The sequence below is a fragment of the Acyrthosiphon pisum genome, chromosome A1 (genome assembly GCF_005508785.2).
Source record: "Acyrthosiphon pisum isolate AL4f chromosome A1, pea_aphid_22Mar2018_4r6ur, whole genome shotgun sequence".
Lineage (NCBI taxonomy): Eukaryota > Metazoa > Arthropoda > Insecta > Hemiptera > Aphididae > Acyrthosiphon > Acyrthosiphon pisum.
In genome coordinates, this window is record NC_042494.1 from 113,772,659 (window position 1) to 113,791,856 (window position 19,198).

The 19,198-nt window shown below is 32.4% G+C and overlaps 2 protein-coding genes across 2 annotated transcripts; one reads left to right on the top strand and one right to left on the bottom strand.

The window, feature by feature from the left end:
• The first annotated feature begins 8,492 nt into the window (after nt 1-8,492).
• LOC100568537 (histidine-rich glycoprotein) lies at nt 8,493-12,959 on the top strand. The gene is made up of 3 exons (XM_003247204.4): nt 8,493-8,720; nt 10,598-10,665; nt 11,158-12,959. Exons 1-3 carry the CDS (start codon nt 8,718-8,720, stop codon nt 12,200-12,202), a joined length of 1,116 nt encoding a protein of 371 aa, XP_003247252.1. The 5' UTR covers nt 8,493-8,717; the 3' UTR covers nt 12,203-12,959.
• LOC100166971 (protein henna) lies at nt 12,568-18,916 on the bottom strand. The gene is made up of 8 exons (XM_001945554.5): nt 18,774-18,916; nt 17,507-17,626; nt 16,886-17,072; nt 16,614-16,776; nt 16,255-16,451; nt 15,549-15,811; nt 13,453-13,682; nt 12,568-13,290 (listed from the first exon to the last, which is right to left on the bottom strand). Exons 1-8 carry the CDS (start codon nt 18,810-18,812, stop codon nt 13,131-13,133), a joined length of 1,359 nt encoding a protein of 452 aa, XP_001945589.1. The 5' UTR covers nt 18,813-18,916; the 3' UTR covers nt 12,568-13,130.
• Nucleotides 18,917-19,198: the final 282 nt, after the last annotated feature.

Genomic DNA, 19,198 nt, shown 5'->3' on the forward strand with positions numbered 1-19,198 from the left:
ATCTGATTACAGCAGTAGCTATCGTTTTTCAAATTGTAATAGTTTTAATTTGCTAGATATTATAATATTATATAGTAGGTACACATAAAAATCGACAAATCATAATGAAATACGTATACAACCATTTGTAATATATCATTTTACTTTCAGAAACGAACGGGTGATAATAACAGTTCCGGTGCACATAAAAAAAATACACCACACAAAAATGATTTACAAGATCATCGAAAAACCCGTTCACGCGGACATCGTCTCGACGCCGTCTGCAGGTCAAGTCAGCTACCACGAGGAGCCCACCATGCCCGATGTGCCTCACAGGACACATGGTAACGGGAACCAGACGGTAACGACATACAGATACCGCGAACGCGGTCACAAAACGACACCCGTTGACCAACGCGGTCGTGGTTATGGTGGAGATCCTGGCCATTTGCGTGACGCAGATCCCTCGAAAGGGTCAACCACACACGGTGCCCGCGTTGAAGGCACCCGGCACAAACACTACGGTGACGCCGCAGACTACGGACCGCACCGATCCCATGCAAACGGAGCAGCTTTACAACAACTCCAACGCCAAGTCCACGGCCCACGTTACCCTATCCATGAACACCACGTCAATGATGTATGGTATGGCAAGCAGACTGATGAAGGTGTTAAACACATAGGTGATGGTCACAAGCACGGCCACTCTGTCGAAGTGATTCATGGTCACGTTGGCAACGTGGTGCGCGTGCCGGGTGGTTATGAGCACGGTGGCGTGCACTTTAGCGACCATAAGCCCATGCACCTCGGGGACCACAGACATGCGCACTTTGGCGACCACAAGCACGAGAACGTCGGAGATCACAAGAACGGCGGGCACTTAGGCCGTCACAATTTTGAGCACTTTGGCGGTCACAGGTTTAACAAGCACTTCGGCGGTGTTGGTCACGGAAATATTGGAGGTGCGTGGCGCACGCATGACACGTCTGGTTCAGGTGTCCGTGTACAAAACCAACACTATCGACCGACTGAACCTCCGGGAGCGTACCAGCATATTGACAATCTACACAGGAATGTCGCACAGTTTGGTCCCTCCACACGTGGTCAATACGGCCACAGTGCAGCCGATGCGGATTCCGCCGGCCCAAATGCCGCTTATCGTGAGCTCGATGATCATGGATTTCCACAACTACTGCACGATCACAAATTCAGTTACCCCGTTTACGGACACCACAGCACGGGTGGTTATCAAGTACAGGAAAACGTAGCAGATTTCGACGGCATGGCTCCGATCGCGGTCCCACAACCACATTCGGCCACCACTGCACAAGTGTTCCAGGTTGACCACAACTACCCTTCTCCGGCGTCGGGTATCAGCGGCGGTGACACGCTGGACGGAATGTCATCGGTTTCCGCCATCGCTTCGCCACCAACCGTCAACAACGTTTACTACACGCTCGATCCCGTCGTGCCCTACAACGACGTAGCACTGCAACCGCAGCGTGAACGGTTGTTCGACGGTGGGGTGCCGAAAACAAAATAGTCTCAGAACGGTTATAATTAGGCTTAGGGATCACGGTTTCTGCTTATTCGAGCATATTTACGTACTATTTATAGCTTTTTCTCTATCTATATTCTGCAAAAAAAAATGTTATAAAAATTTAAATGCCTATATCTTACCAACATTGTGTAACTTCCACATTATATTAGGTACGCTTTTCGCCTCTCGCTACCAATGACTATCACTATTCACTTATGATTTTATTTTTATTAAAAGATCGATTTTAAAAGATGCATTGATATGGAAACAATATAATTATACAAAGAGAAAAAAATTAATAATTATAATATTTTTAAAATACAAATTTCAACTGACATTTTATTTTATTTTAAGACATGTTTGGTATGTTTTTAGTGCATGTTTGCGTGTTCTTTTAGAGTTATAAGTTCCTAAGCTTAGATTATAACAAATATATATATACCAAGTACCAACTATTAGGTAATACATTTAAGTGCATGAGTGCATGATCCACTTAACTGGCTATATACACTAATTTTTTAGTCATATTTTATAGGGAGGGGGTGTATTTTGGTGTAGATTTACTTTCATGATTATTTTATATAAATATCTATAAATAAAAGTGGAGTAAGAGGAGTGTCCTAAAAAAAATTAATCCTGACATCTAAACTTTAAATATTTATTTAGAAAATACTATTTATTCAACAATCATTATATATATATAAAATATATCAAATGAAATAATAAATATTCAGCTTCCAGCTTAAAATCAAAAAAATTGATTGTCATTAAAAAAAAAAATAAATCTAAAATTCACTAAATTGTATAATTTTTTTCTTTAAAATTACAAATATTGATTAGGATAATAATTATTTTATTAGTGTAATTATAGTGTATCCAGTTAAACAAATCACCCAGAATAAGCACATTGTACCCATACCTTTGTAATTTCCATTTAACTTGTAAGTAGGAAGGTGCGGTATTGTTGACACAGTGGAGATCAGGACGTGTTTGATATACATATACATTTTTTTTATAACTTATAAGTTTATGTGGAGATTCCCATATTTGGACACCGCCATTATTTGTTTGGTTGTACATTAGAATTTAGAATATTACATATATTTTTAGTGTAAATGAATTAGATACCTATAAATTTATGTTTGATTTGAGACTCAAATTTTGAGTTGATAATATGGTTAAAATATAATAATTATATAGTTCAGTATGATAACCAAATAAAAATAATAGCATTATAGATTTTTTAAATATTACAATATTACTTTTATATTATAATAATATTATTACCTATCTCTGAATATGGTTATTATGAATATACGATTTATCTGGTGGCTAGTAGGTACCTAATTGGTCCACATTTTATCTACCTCACTACTTCGTATAAAATATTTGATTACATTATAATATTATATTACCCGGGTATTGGGCCACAAATTAAATAATATATAGTTTTAAGGGTACCTGGATATGAGGCCACAAATGTATGTATAGCACAAAAATATATGGATATATATATCATTTATTTATTACAATACCTAAATAATTATTAATATTTTTTTTCAATTACTTAATTTACAATTATTTTTTTATATAATATAATACAGATTTCACAAATTCAAATCTGATTTTTTCCCTTCTTCGTATTTTTTAATTTTATCAAGAATACATTCTTTCAAATTAAAATTCGTAACCTGGCTTTTAATGTTTCTATGCTTCTATTTTTAATATAAACTTCTGCTTGACCTTATCCTGCTTACAATATTCAATAATAAAAATCATTTAAAATAGTGGCTCAATCACCGTGTATATCTGTTATGTATGTATAATATTAGTGGCCCAATTAGTGGTAATTATTACCTTATACTTTTTTTGGCTTTTTTAAAAAAGTTTCTTTATTGTGGCCCAATTCCCTGGCGTCCAATTGTTCTGGTCATTCTTCGAAGAATTATCGAAATTTATCTCCTGCTAATTATTTACATTTGACGTTATAAGACGTACCTTATGAAATAATTAATAACTTAGATAAGACTCAACATATTTAAATAAACATTATCATCCTTATGATTCTAAATTTGTGTATATAGGTGATGTATCCATAACAATTTATTAAGTTGGAATTTTTACCTTGACATTTCAATTCAATATTACTTCTATCATATTGTAACAATAAATTATATATAATCTATACAATATATGAAAAATATAAAATTTTAGTAACACTGTATCAGTGAAGTTATTATAATTAATTATTGTAGTTCTGAGTGGTGAATGGGAAATTGGGAAGGTCTGAGGGCCCGTTTTACAATCATTGTTTAAACCTCGGTTACGCTGAACCCACTGTTTTACCTGCCGAATTCGGTGGTTTAATCTTAGTTTAACGATTGTAATACGGGCATGGCACTGAGCTTATTATCGTAATTTTTTTTTTTATTAATTCGCTAAAGCAATTCTTTCGATTTTTTTTAATAATAATTTAATAAGAATTAACATATGTAGTTTGCTGTAGGCGAGATACGTTAGTCTCAATATTTTAGCTTCAATTTTATTACTGTAACACAATATTCATATTATATCATATTAGATTGGATATTTAATCATAAATAGGTTTTTCAACATGAAACGGTTCGGAAGTTAAAAATGGTTATTTGTGGTTTTGTATTTAAAGCAATAATTATCATAATACAATAACATGACCTTGACAAGTAGACCAACGTAAGCCATCAATAATCTAGCATGAAATCGATAATATTTATACGCGCACTTGTTTAACGGCGTGACAAAACGTCTAGTGCAATATTTGCGTTAAGAATTAAGATTAGATGTATAGTTTGTCTGAGTTCCAGAAAATATACGTCCGGAGGTCAGGCACATAGATATTTCGTAATTAAACACTGGACAATAGTACTGGAATATAATAAAAAAACTCTGATATAACAATAATTATTATTTTTTTAAATTTTCTACAACCAACAATAATAAAATATGTTGTATAATAATATATGTACACTGCCTCAGTGCCGCGTATATTATTATAAAAGTATATGTCTATAGTGATAAAAAATATATTACGTTTGGCGTACTGTTATTATTATTATACAGGTATACAACAAGAATAAAACAAAAATTTGTCACGGCAAAATAAGTCGTTTTTCTCGAATTGTATCTGTATGTGTATGTATTTTTCAAAAGAAACAATTCGTACACAAACAACGAAGCAAATATAATGATATGATCACTATTTTGTAACAAATCGAAGAAATACACGAGTCAATATAGAGTTTTCTGGTGGAAGTATGTGGAGAAAGTACAAATGGTGCAATATTTGGGCGATCTTTAAAATAAGATGTCTTGTACCTGTGTACCTACCTCCAAGAGTCTTCAAGTGGGTAGGCTTTAAATACCAACATGAACAAAGCATGAGATAAATGCAATTTTTACATCGAACATCACATACTTAAGAAAATAACTTATTTTAGTAACGAAAAAGTACAAAATTATTTGAAACAAATATTAAACCATATAATAATATATATAGAATAAATATTTGGTATGTACTTGACATTATTGAATTCAAAGATTTGTTTTGAACTAAAGAAACCTCATTATATTGTGAATTATAATAGATAGGTACACGCTTTCACAATATTTTGGTATTCGATACTTTTTAATTCGATTATACATTTTTACGAAGTGAACAAATGTTATTGATACAACAAAAATATTTTGTAATAAAAGTACACTTCTTGGTATTATTGTTATTATTTAACAAACAAAAACCAAATAAAAATACAAAAGAATACATTTTCACATAAAGCACACTTTTATAATTTTATTATTCACTAAATTGTATGCCAATACTGTTTTTGTATAAAATAATATAATATCTCTTTAACAAAAAGTAAAAAATTGTATTAAAAACATAATATTAGCTATAGTAAAAAGAGACCGGGTTGGTATAGGTTACTCGTTTGGCTTCACTCGTGCAAGACAGTGCGTTTTATACTGCTTAGATAAGAATTTGTATTGCATTTTTTTTTTTTTTTGTTAATAACACTGCATTACGATTTTAATGTAAAATTACAATGAATTATAATTTTGTAATATCTTTACTTAAAAAATTATAAACTAACAGCAGTTCAATGACCTTTTCGGTTCTCCGTGCGTATTTATTCTCTTAGTTACCTGCCTACCCGCTAGATCAGGTTAAATTAACCATGAAAGGAATACGGATAATTATCAATCAATTGCAATAATAAAATGAAGAAAATTGTATATAGGTTATAGTTATCGAGAACAAGATACAATTATAGATACCGCAGTATACCACGTTGAAAACTCAAGGAATAGCACGAAATAGATTTTTAAATTAAAATTACATTCTTACGTAAAAATAATGAAATATTTACTATGTACATTACATAAGTTACATTATATTACCGAAAAAACAATTACATGGCAATGTTTAAATGAAACTTTATGAAAAATTGTTTAATGACGATCAAACCATATATAGGCAGTAACGAACAAGTATATCTTTATTCATTGCCTACTTATTTTAATTACGAAAGTAAACTTCAAAACCTATTAAATCACAATAACATATTGTCAAACTGTTTTATGATTTTTTTTATTTTACCTATAATGCTTGTATTTTATTTTAGATTTTGGGTGAATGAAAAATGTATTTGTTTTACAATGAAGTGTGTTTTTATTTGTCTAACACTATTACAATTTACATTATAAACTTTAGGTTCAATTTTCAATATTCAAGTTTCAGAAAACTTCAATCTTCAACTTTTAGAACGGTATATGGTAGCAAATTGTATCTAGTTAGTACCAGGGGTGGGTCCAGTGGGGTGGGGGGAAAGGGAGAATTTTCCCCCCAATCACCGTAGTTTTCCTTAGTTTTACACTGTATTTAGCCAATTTTGGAACTTTTTGTACATCCCCCCCCACGACCCCCAAAATTAAGCCCTGGATCCGCCACTGGTTAGAACATTGAAAAATACTCAAGAAAAACAAACAAAAAAATGTGGGTTAGTGGACATCACTCTGCTGTACAGTTAGGTGTCGAGTGTCACTGTAATTGCTGTGTTAATTTTTAATTCAATGATATTTAGTCGTATTATATACGAAAAGCCATTCTGAGCGATGACGGTGTGTTGACTATATAACTAAATATATTTTATGATATTATTGCTATTAAAGTAATTTATTTAACTAGGTACTTACTACTTACTGCCTACTAGCTGAATTACCCGGCGTTGCACGGGAAAAAAATGTTGATTCGCCTACTCCTTTTGGGTGTAACACGCTGTGGTAGCAATGTCTTTTTAAGTGTAAATGAGATTATATTTTAATATAATGCTGACCAGCGTTGTCCGTGAGATTCGCAGCAGTATATTAACGGGTATAGGCAATCTAACTGCGGTAGATCGTGGACCCCGTGTGGTTTGTATACATAAGTGTATAATTTAACACTGAAGTATCAAAGATAAACCAAGTTTGTCATTTTTACTTAATTGAACCATACGGCGGATTAATACAATCAACTAATACAAAATCTTAACCTAACCGTACTAAGATCCGATGAATAAAAAGGAACCAAAAATACATATGTATAGATAAAGAAGAAAAATAAAAAGGGAAAATTAAGAAAAAAAATATAAAACAATGCCAAAATTTGATCCACCAACACCAAATTGATTTTGATTTTTTTGTTGTAAGTACTCAAAAATAAATAACCATTTAAACTTGAAATTTTCTAAAAATATTTATGCTTAAGCAATTTCTAGACATAATTTTCAAAATATGTTGTCTCTATTTGTATTGGAACTATATTTCTAATCTTTGAAACTTCCAATTTTCCAATTTAATTTGATAAAATATTTAATGTCTGTTAAAAAGCTTATTACAGATTTTTTAAATTAATCTAAAAATGTCAAAAATATAAATTTATTTAAATATTTGAACCTTAAAATCTATCGAAATTAAACATTTAAATTAAAGATAACCATTTGTCTTCAACGGTTTTAACTATTTTGTTGAAATTTAAAATGATATTAGTCGTAGGAACTTTTTCCCCATTACATATACATATCTATATATTACTATTATTATCTATACACGATGACATTTTCTTTTGTACCTATTCAGACGTTCTATTATACGCGTAACAATAATATTAGTATATGGTGTAATAACATAATATAATTTATAATAATATATTAATAAATGTTATTCAATGTTTTATTCAAAAAGAGTTCAACCTGCTGTCTCACTAAAATAGTAATTATTATTATAATTAAATTATAAAATATCTTTAGAAATACATGGTAATACACAGTGTCCGTGATTCACGATCGATACAATGACGAGGTATACTCAAAATCAAAAAATATATAAATATTTAATTATATTTTTAATAAAAATGTTTAAGGTAAGTATTTAGAATTTATTTTTTAAATGTTTGTATTAGGTAAATTTGTTGGTGGCGAGGAGTCAAATGTTATCGAATATTAAGCTCTCTCCCTATTATTATGTAAATGTGCATATTGGAAATACCAAATATGGCCTGTGTTGTAATATAATGCACGAGCAACAAACAATAAAATGTATAATAGGTATTTAGAGAATAATTTCCTATTCTTGATAATCCTGTAAGAATCAATCTTTCAGCTATCGACCCGATGAATCCCATCATATTGCACGTAAAAACTCCTATAGTGTATATTTCATTGGGGATGATCTTCGCTATTTAATAAAAAGTTATTGTAAAATTTAAAAAAAAAAAAAAACAACATGATTTACGTACACGATATTATGTTATATACCTGCGCACGGAATCCTACCTCTGCAGCAGTAGCAGCCGCGGACCGTCGTGTGACGTAAGCTGCAACAGGCGTCCGTGGTAGATCATCCCCTCTAGACCTTTAAGCGAACCGGAACAAAATTGCCTACATAAAACAGCACGCGCTACCGTACGACACGTCTATTATTACTGTGCGGTGTTTGTGTTGAGAGTGTTTTATTTTGCCCCAAATCTGTCGGTCTCCATAGACGCACATAAAAATAAAAAATCGTAACGAAACGTCGCCGTTTCACGTTGTTTTGAATTGTTTTTTTCTCTCTAACCGTTATCAGTTCGTTGATGGTATTTCTCTAAGCGCAACCAAGTGTCGTCCACCCATAGGAGATGGTCAGTAAAATACAACATTAATATATTATTTAATTTTTTATATATATTTTATGCGTGTCCGATCGACCACGTGTCCGATCTACATCAACTGCGCGTGCGGTTTTGCGCGGATACGCGTGCTTCTGAACATATTAAGCACATCAATACATAATATTATTATTATCTTAATGAGCAATAATTTTTTTTTAAATATCCATACTCTGTTGTTAATGTTTTTACTTTTTTGTCGTCTAATTAGAAAATAACTAAATAAACTAAATCCCTGATCACGAAATTGTTATTTTACAACATATATTTTTACGGGTTATTCGTGTCCAGTAATTTCCAGTAAAACCTATTAATAATCATATTGCAAGGTAAAAGGTTGGTCAACCAAGTTTATTTTTATTTTTAGATATTTAAATAATATTTTCAATTAAGACCATCTGCTACTCTCATGAAACTCTTTACCTATTTCTTATTATGATCATGGGTAGCTTAACCATATTAAAAAAAACAAGATATTAGGTAGATAACTTATAGCCTAAAATATTTTTTTAAATTCTAGATAATATTATTTTACTTAATTAGCTTGGTTTTTAATTTCATATTATGTTTAACTATGTATTCTATATTTTTTGTATGTATTATCTATATTTTTATTGTACTTATGTTCTTAGGCGTTGTCATAAAAATAAATAAATAATATTTATGTTTTAATTAACATAGCATTTCTACTCAAAAATAAAATTTGGTTTAACTATTTATCGGAAGAATGATTATTTATTAGTAATTTGTTACGCAATCGTACCTGTATTATAAAACAAAAAGTTGAAATAAAATTTTTTGGGAGCAACTAGTTCTTAACTCTTTCTGGGGACGTAAATTAACAACGATAATGATAATGTTACCTGCAGTGTAACCAAGTAGTATGATTTTACCTGGTTAATTTAAGCACGATTACTGAAAATAAATATCAACTGCCAAGCATGTTGTGGTTTATCGTATAAACGTACCAGGATAAAAAAAAATTTTATTGAAAATACATTCTGAAATGCGTGTGAGACATTAATGAACAAATGTTACTAACAGCTCATATAAATTCGGGTTATGATTGATTTTGTATGTTCTTCATTACTGTTAAAAGAATTTTTTTTTAAATATCTACCTAGGCAAATATAAGTACGTTTATTCAAACGTACCTATATATGCAAAGCAAATATTGGTCTCAGTGTCTTGCTACCTTTTATCAATATATGGGTACTAGATAATACTAAGTATATAATACTATAATACTAAGTATTTAGATTTTCAACACGCGTATTGAATTTCTACTTTTCTAAAACGCTATAAATTATAAAATATATTTCTAAAGACAATATTTATTTGTAGGATTTATCAAAATTAACCAGATCAAAGTTTTTATACTTTAAAAAAAATTAATCTTGAAAATACAGCTAATTATAATTTTGAATCGATAAATAAAATGAGAGTAACGATAATTTTTTCTTATAGTTAATAAAACATAATTTGGAAATAACTAATGACAATAATAATTAATAAATAATAAGTATAGAAATCATTCTAGTTGAACTAAATAGGTACGTGAATAAAATAAAATTAAACCATTAAATAAAATTGTGAATGTGTTAAAGTTTGCTTCGATGTTTTTTTTATTTAATAAATGAAGACAATAACGCGACAATACATTTTTGACGATAAAATAAAATGTTAATGTATATATTAACAATATTACGCGATTGTATAGTGGTTTATTGATTCATTGATCTTGTCTTAAACAAATAAAAATGTACAGTGTAAGGTCTACACTACAATGTGTAATCGTAATAATTATTAAATTCATATTTAAACAAAATTTGCTATTGTTAATGTTTCAGCTTGTCGGGGCGTTCATCTTTATTCTATTAGCTTTATTTTGTTTCGGCGGTTCTTTTGGCGAAGAAAGGTGAATTGGTTGTATAATATATATATAATAAAATATTATTTTAGTGTCTACCTGAGATATTCTTTACCGGTGCCTATATCTTTACACACGTGTAAAATATTTTGTAAAGAGTAATATTATTCACTGAACGTTTATCGTTTACCGTATATTTGAAACAAAACCAATCAGTTTGAGCTTGTGAACTTCTCTACAAATCAAACAAGGGAAACAAATACAGAGAAATTCTGACATTTAAATTAATAAATCGTAGTACCTATGAGTACGTAACGTTATAATAATAATGTCCCTGATGTATTAGCAATTATTTAAAGGAATTCTTTTTTGTAATTTGTGAATATGTTTTACAATTTTATCATATTTATTCTAAACACGAACTCGGTACTTACTTGAACATTATTTTGGAATCGTGTGAATGATTATCAGTGCCGGGTAAAGAATCGACTACTACAGGTAATGTGTATAATAATGAGATTGGGCGTTCGGTTTTAATAGTTATCTAGGACATGGGGACTTCTCGACGGGTGGAGATCTGTCATCTTATCACCATTCGGGAGGCCATAACACCCACAGCGGCCACGGACATGGTGGAGGAGGAGGTGGAGGCGGTGGTGGCGGCGGTGGCCACGGAGGTGGTGAACACATTCACAAGGGCGAAGTGATACACAGGCACGTGCACGAGGGAAAAGTGGAACACATCCACAAACACGTGGGCCACGCCGAGCACGACCACAAACACGCAGGGCACGCGCACCACGACCACAAGCATACGGGCCACGCGGGCCACGACCACAAGCACCACGGCGCGGCTGAGCATAAGCACTCACATTATGGCAAGGCCGAGCACGGTCATAAACACGTGGGTTCTGGTGCACACTCGCACAAGCACATAGGCGCCGCTGAACACTCGCACAAGCACCACGGACAGGCGGAACATGCGCACAACCATCACGGACAGGCGGAACACGCGCACAACCACGTGGCACACGCGGAACACGGACACAAGCACACACTGCACGGTCAGCACGGTCACAAGCACCAAGGATCCGCCGGCCACACGCACAAGCACCTCGGGCACGCCAAGCACTCGCACGCACACGGTGGACACGCAGACCACAACCACAAGCACCACGGACAGGCCGAACACGCACACGGGCACCACGGCAGCTTCGGGCACGGACACGAGCATCATGGCAAGTCCCAGCACACGCACGCCCACCACGCACAGGCATCTCACGGTCACAAGCATTCGGGCCATCACGCACACTCGCATCACCACGGCGTCGACGGTCACGGAGGCGGCGGAGGCGGAGGAGGAGGTGGTCACGGCGGCCACGGTGGCCACATAGGGTACCTGGTAAAGAGGAACGACGGCGTGGTGCCTGCGGAGGGACTGAGCAAGTACTATAAGGCACCCGTTGTTGCCGTGCAGGAAACATCGCCGTCGGCAGCCCCAAAACTTGAGGGCGTGCCGTTGGAAGAAATGTTCAGCAAGGTGGAGATCGCTGATTATGGCGGCACAGCTGGCACGACCGAGTGAAGTGAGTGAACGCGATCAATGATTAACTTGACGCGATCAAACTTGTTATTCGTCTACGTTTGCCACGGTATACCCATTGTTAAAATAATACTATAATAACTATATACCATAAGAATGTTATAATTTTTTTTCTTACTTATAAATGTTATTTTATTTATGTATACTTTTTTTGTATTATTAACATATACATTACTTAAATATAATATATATTATATCATGTGTTGTTAATATTTATCTTATTATATAGGTGTAATAATAATAATAATAATAATAATAATAATAACATGTACATGTTTGCATCACAAAAGGATAATAATATTATATGTTATACAATATTTTGTAATGTAAATAAAAATAACACGTTATTATACGCGCCGTCTCGATAAATTGTTATTCCATCATATAGGTACAAAAACTAAATTAAACGCAGTAACGAACAAACATTGTGTACAATAATATGTGTAATGTGTGTGTGTGTCAGTGTGTGTATATTTCGCTAAAACTAGGCTTTCGTAGCGTGAAAGAATGTTTTTTGTCGTGAAAACATTGCGCTCGTTCGGTTTCATTAAACAAAATTAGTCAAGGGTGGTTTTGAGTTGTGCAATATCATAACAGGTGGAAATTGGACCCAATTAACTGTTGTAACTCGCGTTGGGTGATTGCGTAACGCGGTAGGTATATCGCTATCAGAGCTGTGAAAATGTGGCTTTTCCGACGGATACCTACTGCTGTGTATTGTATAAACTACAACGTACAATAATAATGATAATAACGACCTAACAATATAATTATGGTAGATACGACACAACAACAACACAACAACAGTATCAGCAACGTTGACATAATAATAATAACAATAATAATATTAATAATGGAAACTACACTATTATGATATATACACAGGTAGTGGAGATGCATTTGAGAATATTCAATCCATCTTGTTGAGCGTGTAGCGCAATATCTGAAGCTCGTTGCTGATGTTGTTGGCCAGCTCTTGCAGTTGCAGTTTCGAGTCCAGCACCTGTACGTTCTGCGTGTACGGGTTATAACGGATTCCGAATTGTTTCGGTATCGTCCTTGCAAACTTTCTGTAATAAAACAAAAAAAAAAACGCACATATAAAACACTTGAGAAGTAAACGAAAATGCCGCTTGGTGCTGATTAGTGATCAGATAGTGATAAGTGTATTGGTGTGGGTGGTCTGGGGTCCTAATACTATTAATATAAACGCTTTTATTAATGCTGCTCACATAAGTTTGTCCTTGACGTCATCGAAGCTCTCGGCGACGAAATAAGTGGGCTGATACTCGGTGATCGGATACTCCTGGTTGCCGGTCACCTCGGGATCAAAGGGCTTCAGCTCTGGTTTGCCCGACAATGAGTATTGGAGTTCACCGATCGACGACAGCAGTCCGGCGCCATATGCTTTCAGCTCGCCGTTCTGACGGCATAACCCGAACTCAACGGTGAACCAATAACACTGCAACGCGGTGCACATGATGTTATACATAACTTTGCATATAATAATATATGTACTGTACATTTTTTTTATAATATAGGTACATGATTATTGGTTATTTAGCAGAGGCATATATTAATCAATATTTTTTTTTTAAATTAATGTATTCAAATTTTGAAGATCATCATGATTTTTGGAATATTAGAATAGGCATTGTTAAGTACCATATTTTCGATTGTTTAGAATTTGAATACCATGTATAATATATAATTTCCTACAGTCCACAGTGGTACAAACTTCTTTTTTTTTGTTAAGAGACCATAATATTTACTGTACATTTTTAAGCACGTGATTATTTAAAAATGTTAATAAATAGAAAAAGAAATTTGTATTAGTTTTTTCTGCGTTATTTTAATGTAGGTATATACTAAGGATAATATTATCGTCCTTAAATGGCTTACATAAATATAAAATAGATTTAGTTTTGAATCTAAGTAGTATTTATTAGGCTCTGACAATTTTTACAAATTATAAAATATTCATAGAGTATATGAATTACCTAGGTACTCAAATTTTCGAATCATTGTAGCCCCCGTATCTTCCAATCTCATTATCATGGACGAATACGATGTACCTATTATCATTGGTATACAAATTCAAATAACTCAAAAACTAGGTACTTAATCGTTCTAATATCAATTTCGATATATCAACAATTTAAAAAAAGTCATCTGATTAACAACTTACAAAAAAAAAGGTGATTGAAAACAAGAAATTGGTATCACCACGGGACAAACCTAAGTGTTTGCAAATATGGCTATTAAATATATTTCAAAGTTCCAAAAATCACAATTGAAATGAATTCATTATTAAAGAATAAATGGGGGTGTGCATGCTTGGCGAATCACCCTATATATTAATGTGTATATGTGCTTGTTTGTGTCAGTACTGCACAACAACGCAAAAACGATCGTATAACGCGCACACGTATATTTTTGTACGTCATAAAAGAAAATTAATATCGCAGTCGATACGCTACCATTACGATATTACGATATCGAATTCTTATAATCTATATATTACACGTGAAAACTATACATATATTGTGTACGGTTTGATTGTTACGCATTATCTGTACCTATATAATATAATATATAGACTAGAAATATTATTGTTATCCGGTGCATACATTATATTATTATTCATTATAATTACCTATTATGATTCGGTCACAATAATAATATTATATATACACACACCGTAGGTAGGTAATGCACAGTAGACTAAGTGTTTAAACGTGTTATGCCGATTCGATGGGAAATAATCATTTTTATTCTTTTTTTCAGCCTATTATAATGACATTTTTGACGAAAAAAATATTTTATTCGTGTGAGATTGCTTACGTTTTAATCGTTTTAATAGTAAATAATTGATTGTTGTGGTTCATAATATGATGCGTGTGAGTGCGTTTTGATTTTTTTCGTATAAGTAATTGTGACCATGAAGAAAATATTTTTGGTTCTCTTATGTATGTACGGCGTAGGTACCTACGTGAATGTATAAAATAGTAAATGGAAAATGCTGTTTTAAAATATTTTTATGTTTTGATCGCTTAAACCTATGTTTTATTAATAAAATTAATGAAATCTAAATTTGATCATAGTCGATGTCGGACTTGTATCATAGAATAAATTAAAATTATCAAATTTTAACGGTGTTTCGATGCATAAAAAAAAACCAATGCGTGACTGCAGTTATAAAATAAATCTACGTAAGTATTTCAGCGCAACGAAACATAGTTTTTATGGTCAAGTGCATGAGGTTTATGACGCGTATATATATATACAGTATATACACACAATGTGTATTATTTGTATGTGCATTTACCGTGGCCAATTTTTGAATGTAATCGTCGGGGGCGCCAAGTGACGCTAGTCCAATTTCTTGAGAGAATTGTGCAAAAGCTGGGTTAGCGAACAACGGTACGTGACCCAATAGTTCATGACAAATGTCTGGTTCAGGCGTGTACAATGGTCGACTGTGGTGTCTGATGTACTGTGTGGAATGGAATACTCTAAAAGCTAGTCCGGCTAAGAAGTCCCTGGACGAAAGAAGCCCGCCAACCGGTCTTAAAGTGAATCCGGTACTGTCTGAAATATGTTATAAAGTTTACAAAATTATAAAAATAATAAAAGAATTCATTTTAATTTTCATCAAACGGTTTTTTTTTTTGTGGCAAATCCTATATCGTATAAAATACACTATATAAGTGTTTCTCGGTTCGAGTGTATCTCAGTTTTAGTGTACTAATGGTTCATGGATTAAACCGACGTCGTGTACCTATCATTGTGAAATAATTTGACCAAAATGAGAAACTGCTAGTTGTGGATTGGATTTAGCACTTGGTATATTTTTTAATGTGGTTTAAACTACTTACTCTCTAAACTTTTCTAAAATCTTTAAAAACAATCTCTGAAATACCTACTTTATGTATACTACAGCATTATAATATAATTCTAAGTTTTAATTTTCGAAATATGGGATTGCACACGTCATAATATGAGACCCGTATAGAAATTATAATTATTATTACCCTTCAGAAAATTGGAGATATCCTCGAACTGCGGTATGCAGTCCTCTCTATAACCACAGTTTTCAACTAACAGGGGAAACACGTGATTATATTCATTGCATGCATGCGTCGGATACAATTTAGTTAGTTCCCTGAACACGGTACCCCACGTTTTCACTTCTTCTTCGGTGTACTCGATATAAGGTAACGGATCTCCACTGTAAATTAAAATACTTAAAGTACGCTTGTATATATTACTATATAATGTGTAATATCGTTTAATAATTCATGAAAATATTTTAATTGCATAATATTATAGTGATCTAAGTAATTTATTGCTATAAGTAAATTGTATGAATATTGCGCTTTCGACCACATACTGTCTATAATTCAACGCCGTGTCGGCCAAATACTTCCTCCTCATTCTGTACACAGGATCTGTGAACCCAGGATGGTCGGCGTTCAGTTCAGCTCCGTGTGATAGGATCTGATTGGCGTACTTGTCCAGGTCCCTGATACGCAACGGGAACCACGGTACGTAATCTACAAGACAAACGCCGAGGTTAAAAGATCCAAAATTCCCGTTTGCGTGCGTCCATATCCCAGATTCCTCCATCCACCCCTCCAGCAAATTCATCCCAAGAACACTTACTGTCTTTCACTTTGCTGTCGTTGACGTTGTTCCTGGATACTACCGAACAGTAAGTCATTGTGCCCTTCAATATTTCCACCACCTTCGGGACATTACCTCCAGGCGCGCATTCGACGAAAAACTCATACTGGTCCGGTATCCTGTCCGACGACCGGGATTCGATATGCAACAGGTTCACGTTGTATTCCTGTACGGGACATAAAAATTGAAATCTTTGTCATTTTTTTTTATTATGATTATTATTGTTATTGAATAACTACAATCTAATATTATAGGTAATAGGTTAGTTTTTCCATTTATTAAAAATGTACAAAACTTTGAAATACATAAATAGAAAATCACACATTTTACATTTCTTGCTTAATCACTGTCAGTTATGCGACGATAATAATTAATTATTTTATGAATCCTCACTACATTAAGACGTACCTACTGTAAAATATATATTTATATATTTATATATAAATCAAACAAACAAACAAGTGACAAGTGGTATCGCGTACATACACTTTCAATCCATTAACAGTATTATTGTATGTTAATTGTTAATAGTCAAACATTTTACTTAATTAAACTAGTAATTTAATGTAATTTGAAATAGTTTGCTGTAAATGCATTTACCTTGAAGAGTTTCAATGCCTTGGCCAGTGTCCCGACGCTATCATTTCCCGGTGAAAATATCAGCGTGATGGATTCTTCATCAAGAGGAGCTATGTATGATCCTTTTCGCATTTTAGGTGCCTAAATTAATGTTAACATTTTTTTTAGTTATTTATTTCTATGCCAGATTATAACTAGATATGAATAATTTTAAATCAATACAACGCTTCTCCGTGTATACTCGTAACACACATTTTATATACCTAATAATTTATATTATTGTACCTATATTAGGTGTCTATATAATATTTAATATATACTTAGATATTTAGGTACATCTATGTTAATAAATTCCATCTTAAAAACAAAATAGTATGTATTTCCAATATATATACTCATACATCGTAATACACAATATATTTTAGTAACAAATATATATTTCAACAAATTTTAATTTCTTGTTACCTAAGTATAAGTTATACAACTTATTCAAACAAAATACTATAGTAATTACTAATCAGTATATAATAAGAGAATGGGTAATATATTAATTGTCATTTTGTTATGTCATCCTTGTTTCAAAATTCCACCATCGTTAATTAGCAAACATATGGATATATAGTTGGTAAGTGTCTATAATATATACCTATGGACAGTTAATGTATTTGAACAGATCTATTTTTTCCGTATTCTTGCTACAAGACAAAACAATATGTTTGCATGTATCATACGAAACAAATTTCGCAAATGTTCAGAGTAATATTACATAATATAAATTTAAATCTTTTATCCATTGGTAATTTATTGAATATAGAAAGATAAAAAAACAATATACCTAAACGTTGAGTTAAATATTAAACACCTACATTTTGAGACAAAATCATTATTTCTTACTGAATTATAACGTATTATTTAAATGTATTACTATCAAAATCGTTATAAAATGTTTAAGAGTTAGATACTATATATACTATATAGTATGAAGTATCTAAAATATATAAGGTAGTATAAGCCAAAAGGAATAAACCACACAGAAAAAAAAAAAATAATAATTTTACATTAGTTTTAAATTTTAATTGAATTATTGTAAATATTTTCACTATAAACGAGTAATGAATCAAAAAACAGCAATACCAAATATAATATAATAGCTATATAATAATATTTTTAAAAGACAAATTTAATATTCTAAATAATAAAAATAAAAAAAATAGTTTAATTTGAAATATGAAATAATAGTTGTAACTATCTGTATTATAATATAATATTGTTTAAGTCGATAACTTACCCCTAAGCTATTTTCTATCACTGCAGCGTGTCCGTTCATCGTGTAAAAATATAAAAGTGCTAGTAAGTACCTATCCACTCAAACGACGGACGGATAATGCTTTGTACTAATATGTCAAAGCTGATATATAAACATTCAAGCATTAAACCCGTTTTATTAAGCCAATTTTCCCCACTTAAACACGGTGTGATGCAATATTTTATTAATTTATATTCTTATAGTAATCATTTAATTGATGGACGTGATCATAATTTGGTTCTATTCTGAGAACAGCGTGATTCCAAGATTGATGTTTATTTGACACACATAGTTATTATCTAAATAAAAATATATAACATGGGTAATTATATGTTCTATGTTCCTACAAGTTCTACATCATGTTAATTATTCAAGTTGATTCATAAATGCATGATAAGTGCGCCGAT

Bases quoted from the DNA above. Each gene is read 5' to 3' on its own strand.
- LOC100568537 (XM_003247204.4), top strand. The intron at 10,666-11,157 runs GTGAATTGGTTG...CGGTTTTAATAG, and splicing joins GGTTCTTTTGGCGAAGAAAG to TTATCTAGGACATGGGGACT.
- LOC100166971 (XM_001945554.5), bottom strand. From the start codon at position 18,812: ATGAACGGACACGCTGCAGTGATAGAAAATAGCTTAGGG. The intron at 17,627-18,773 runs GTAAGTTATCGA...ACATTAATTTAG, and splicing joins TGATAGAAAATAGCTTAGGG to GCACCTAAAATGCGAAAAGG. The intron at 15,812-16,254 runs GTAATAATAATT...AACATATTTCAG, and splicing joins TATCTCCAATTTTCTGAAGG to ACAGTACCGGATTCACTTTA.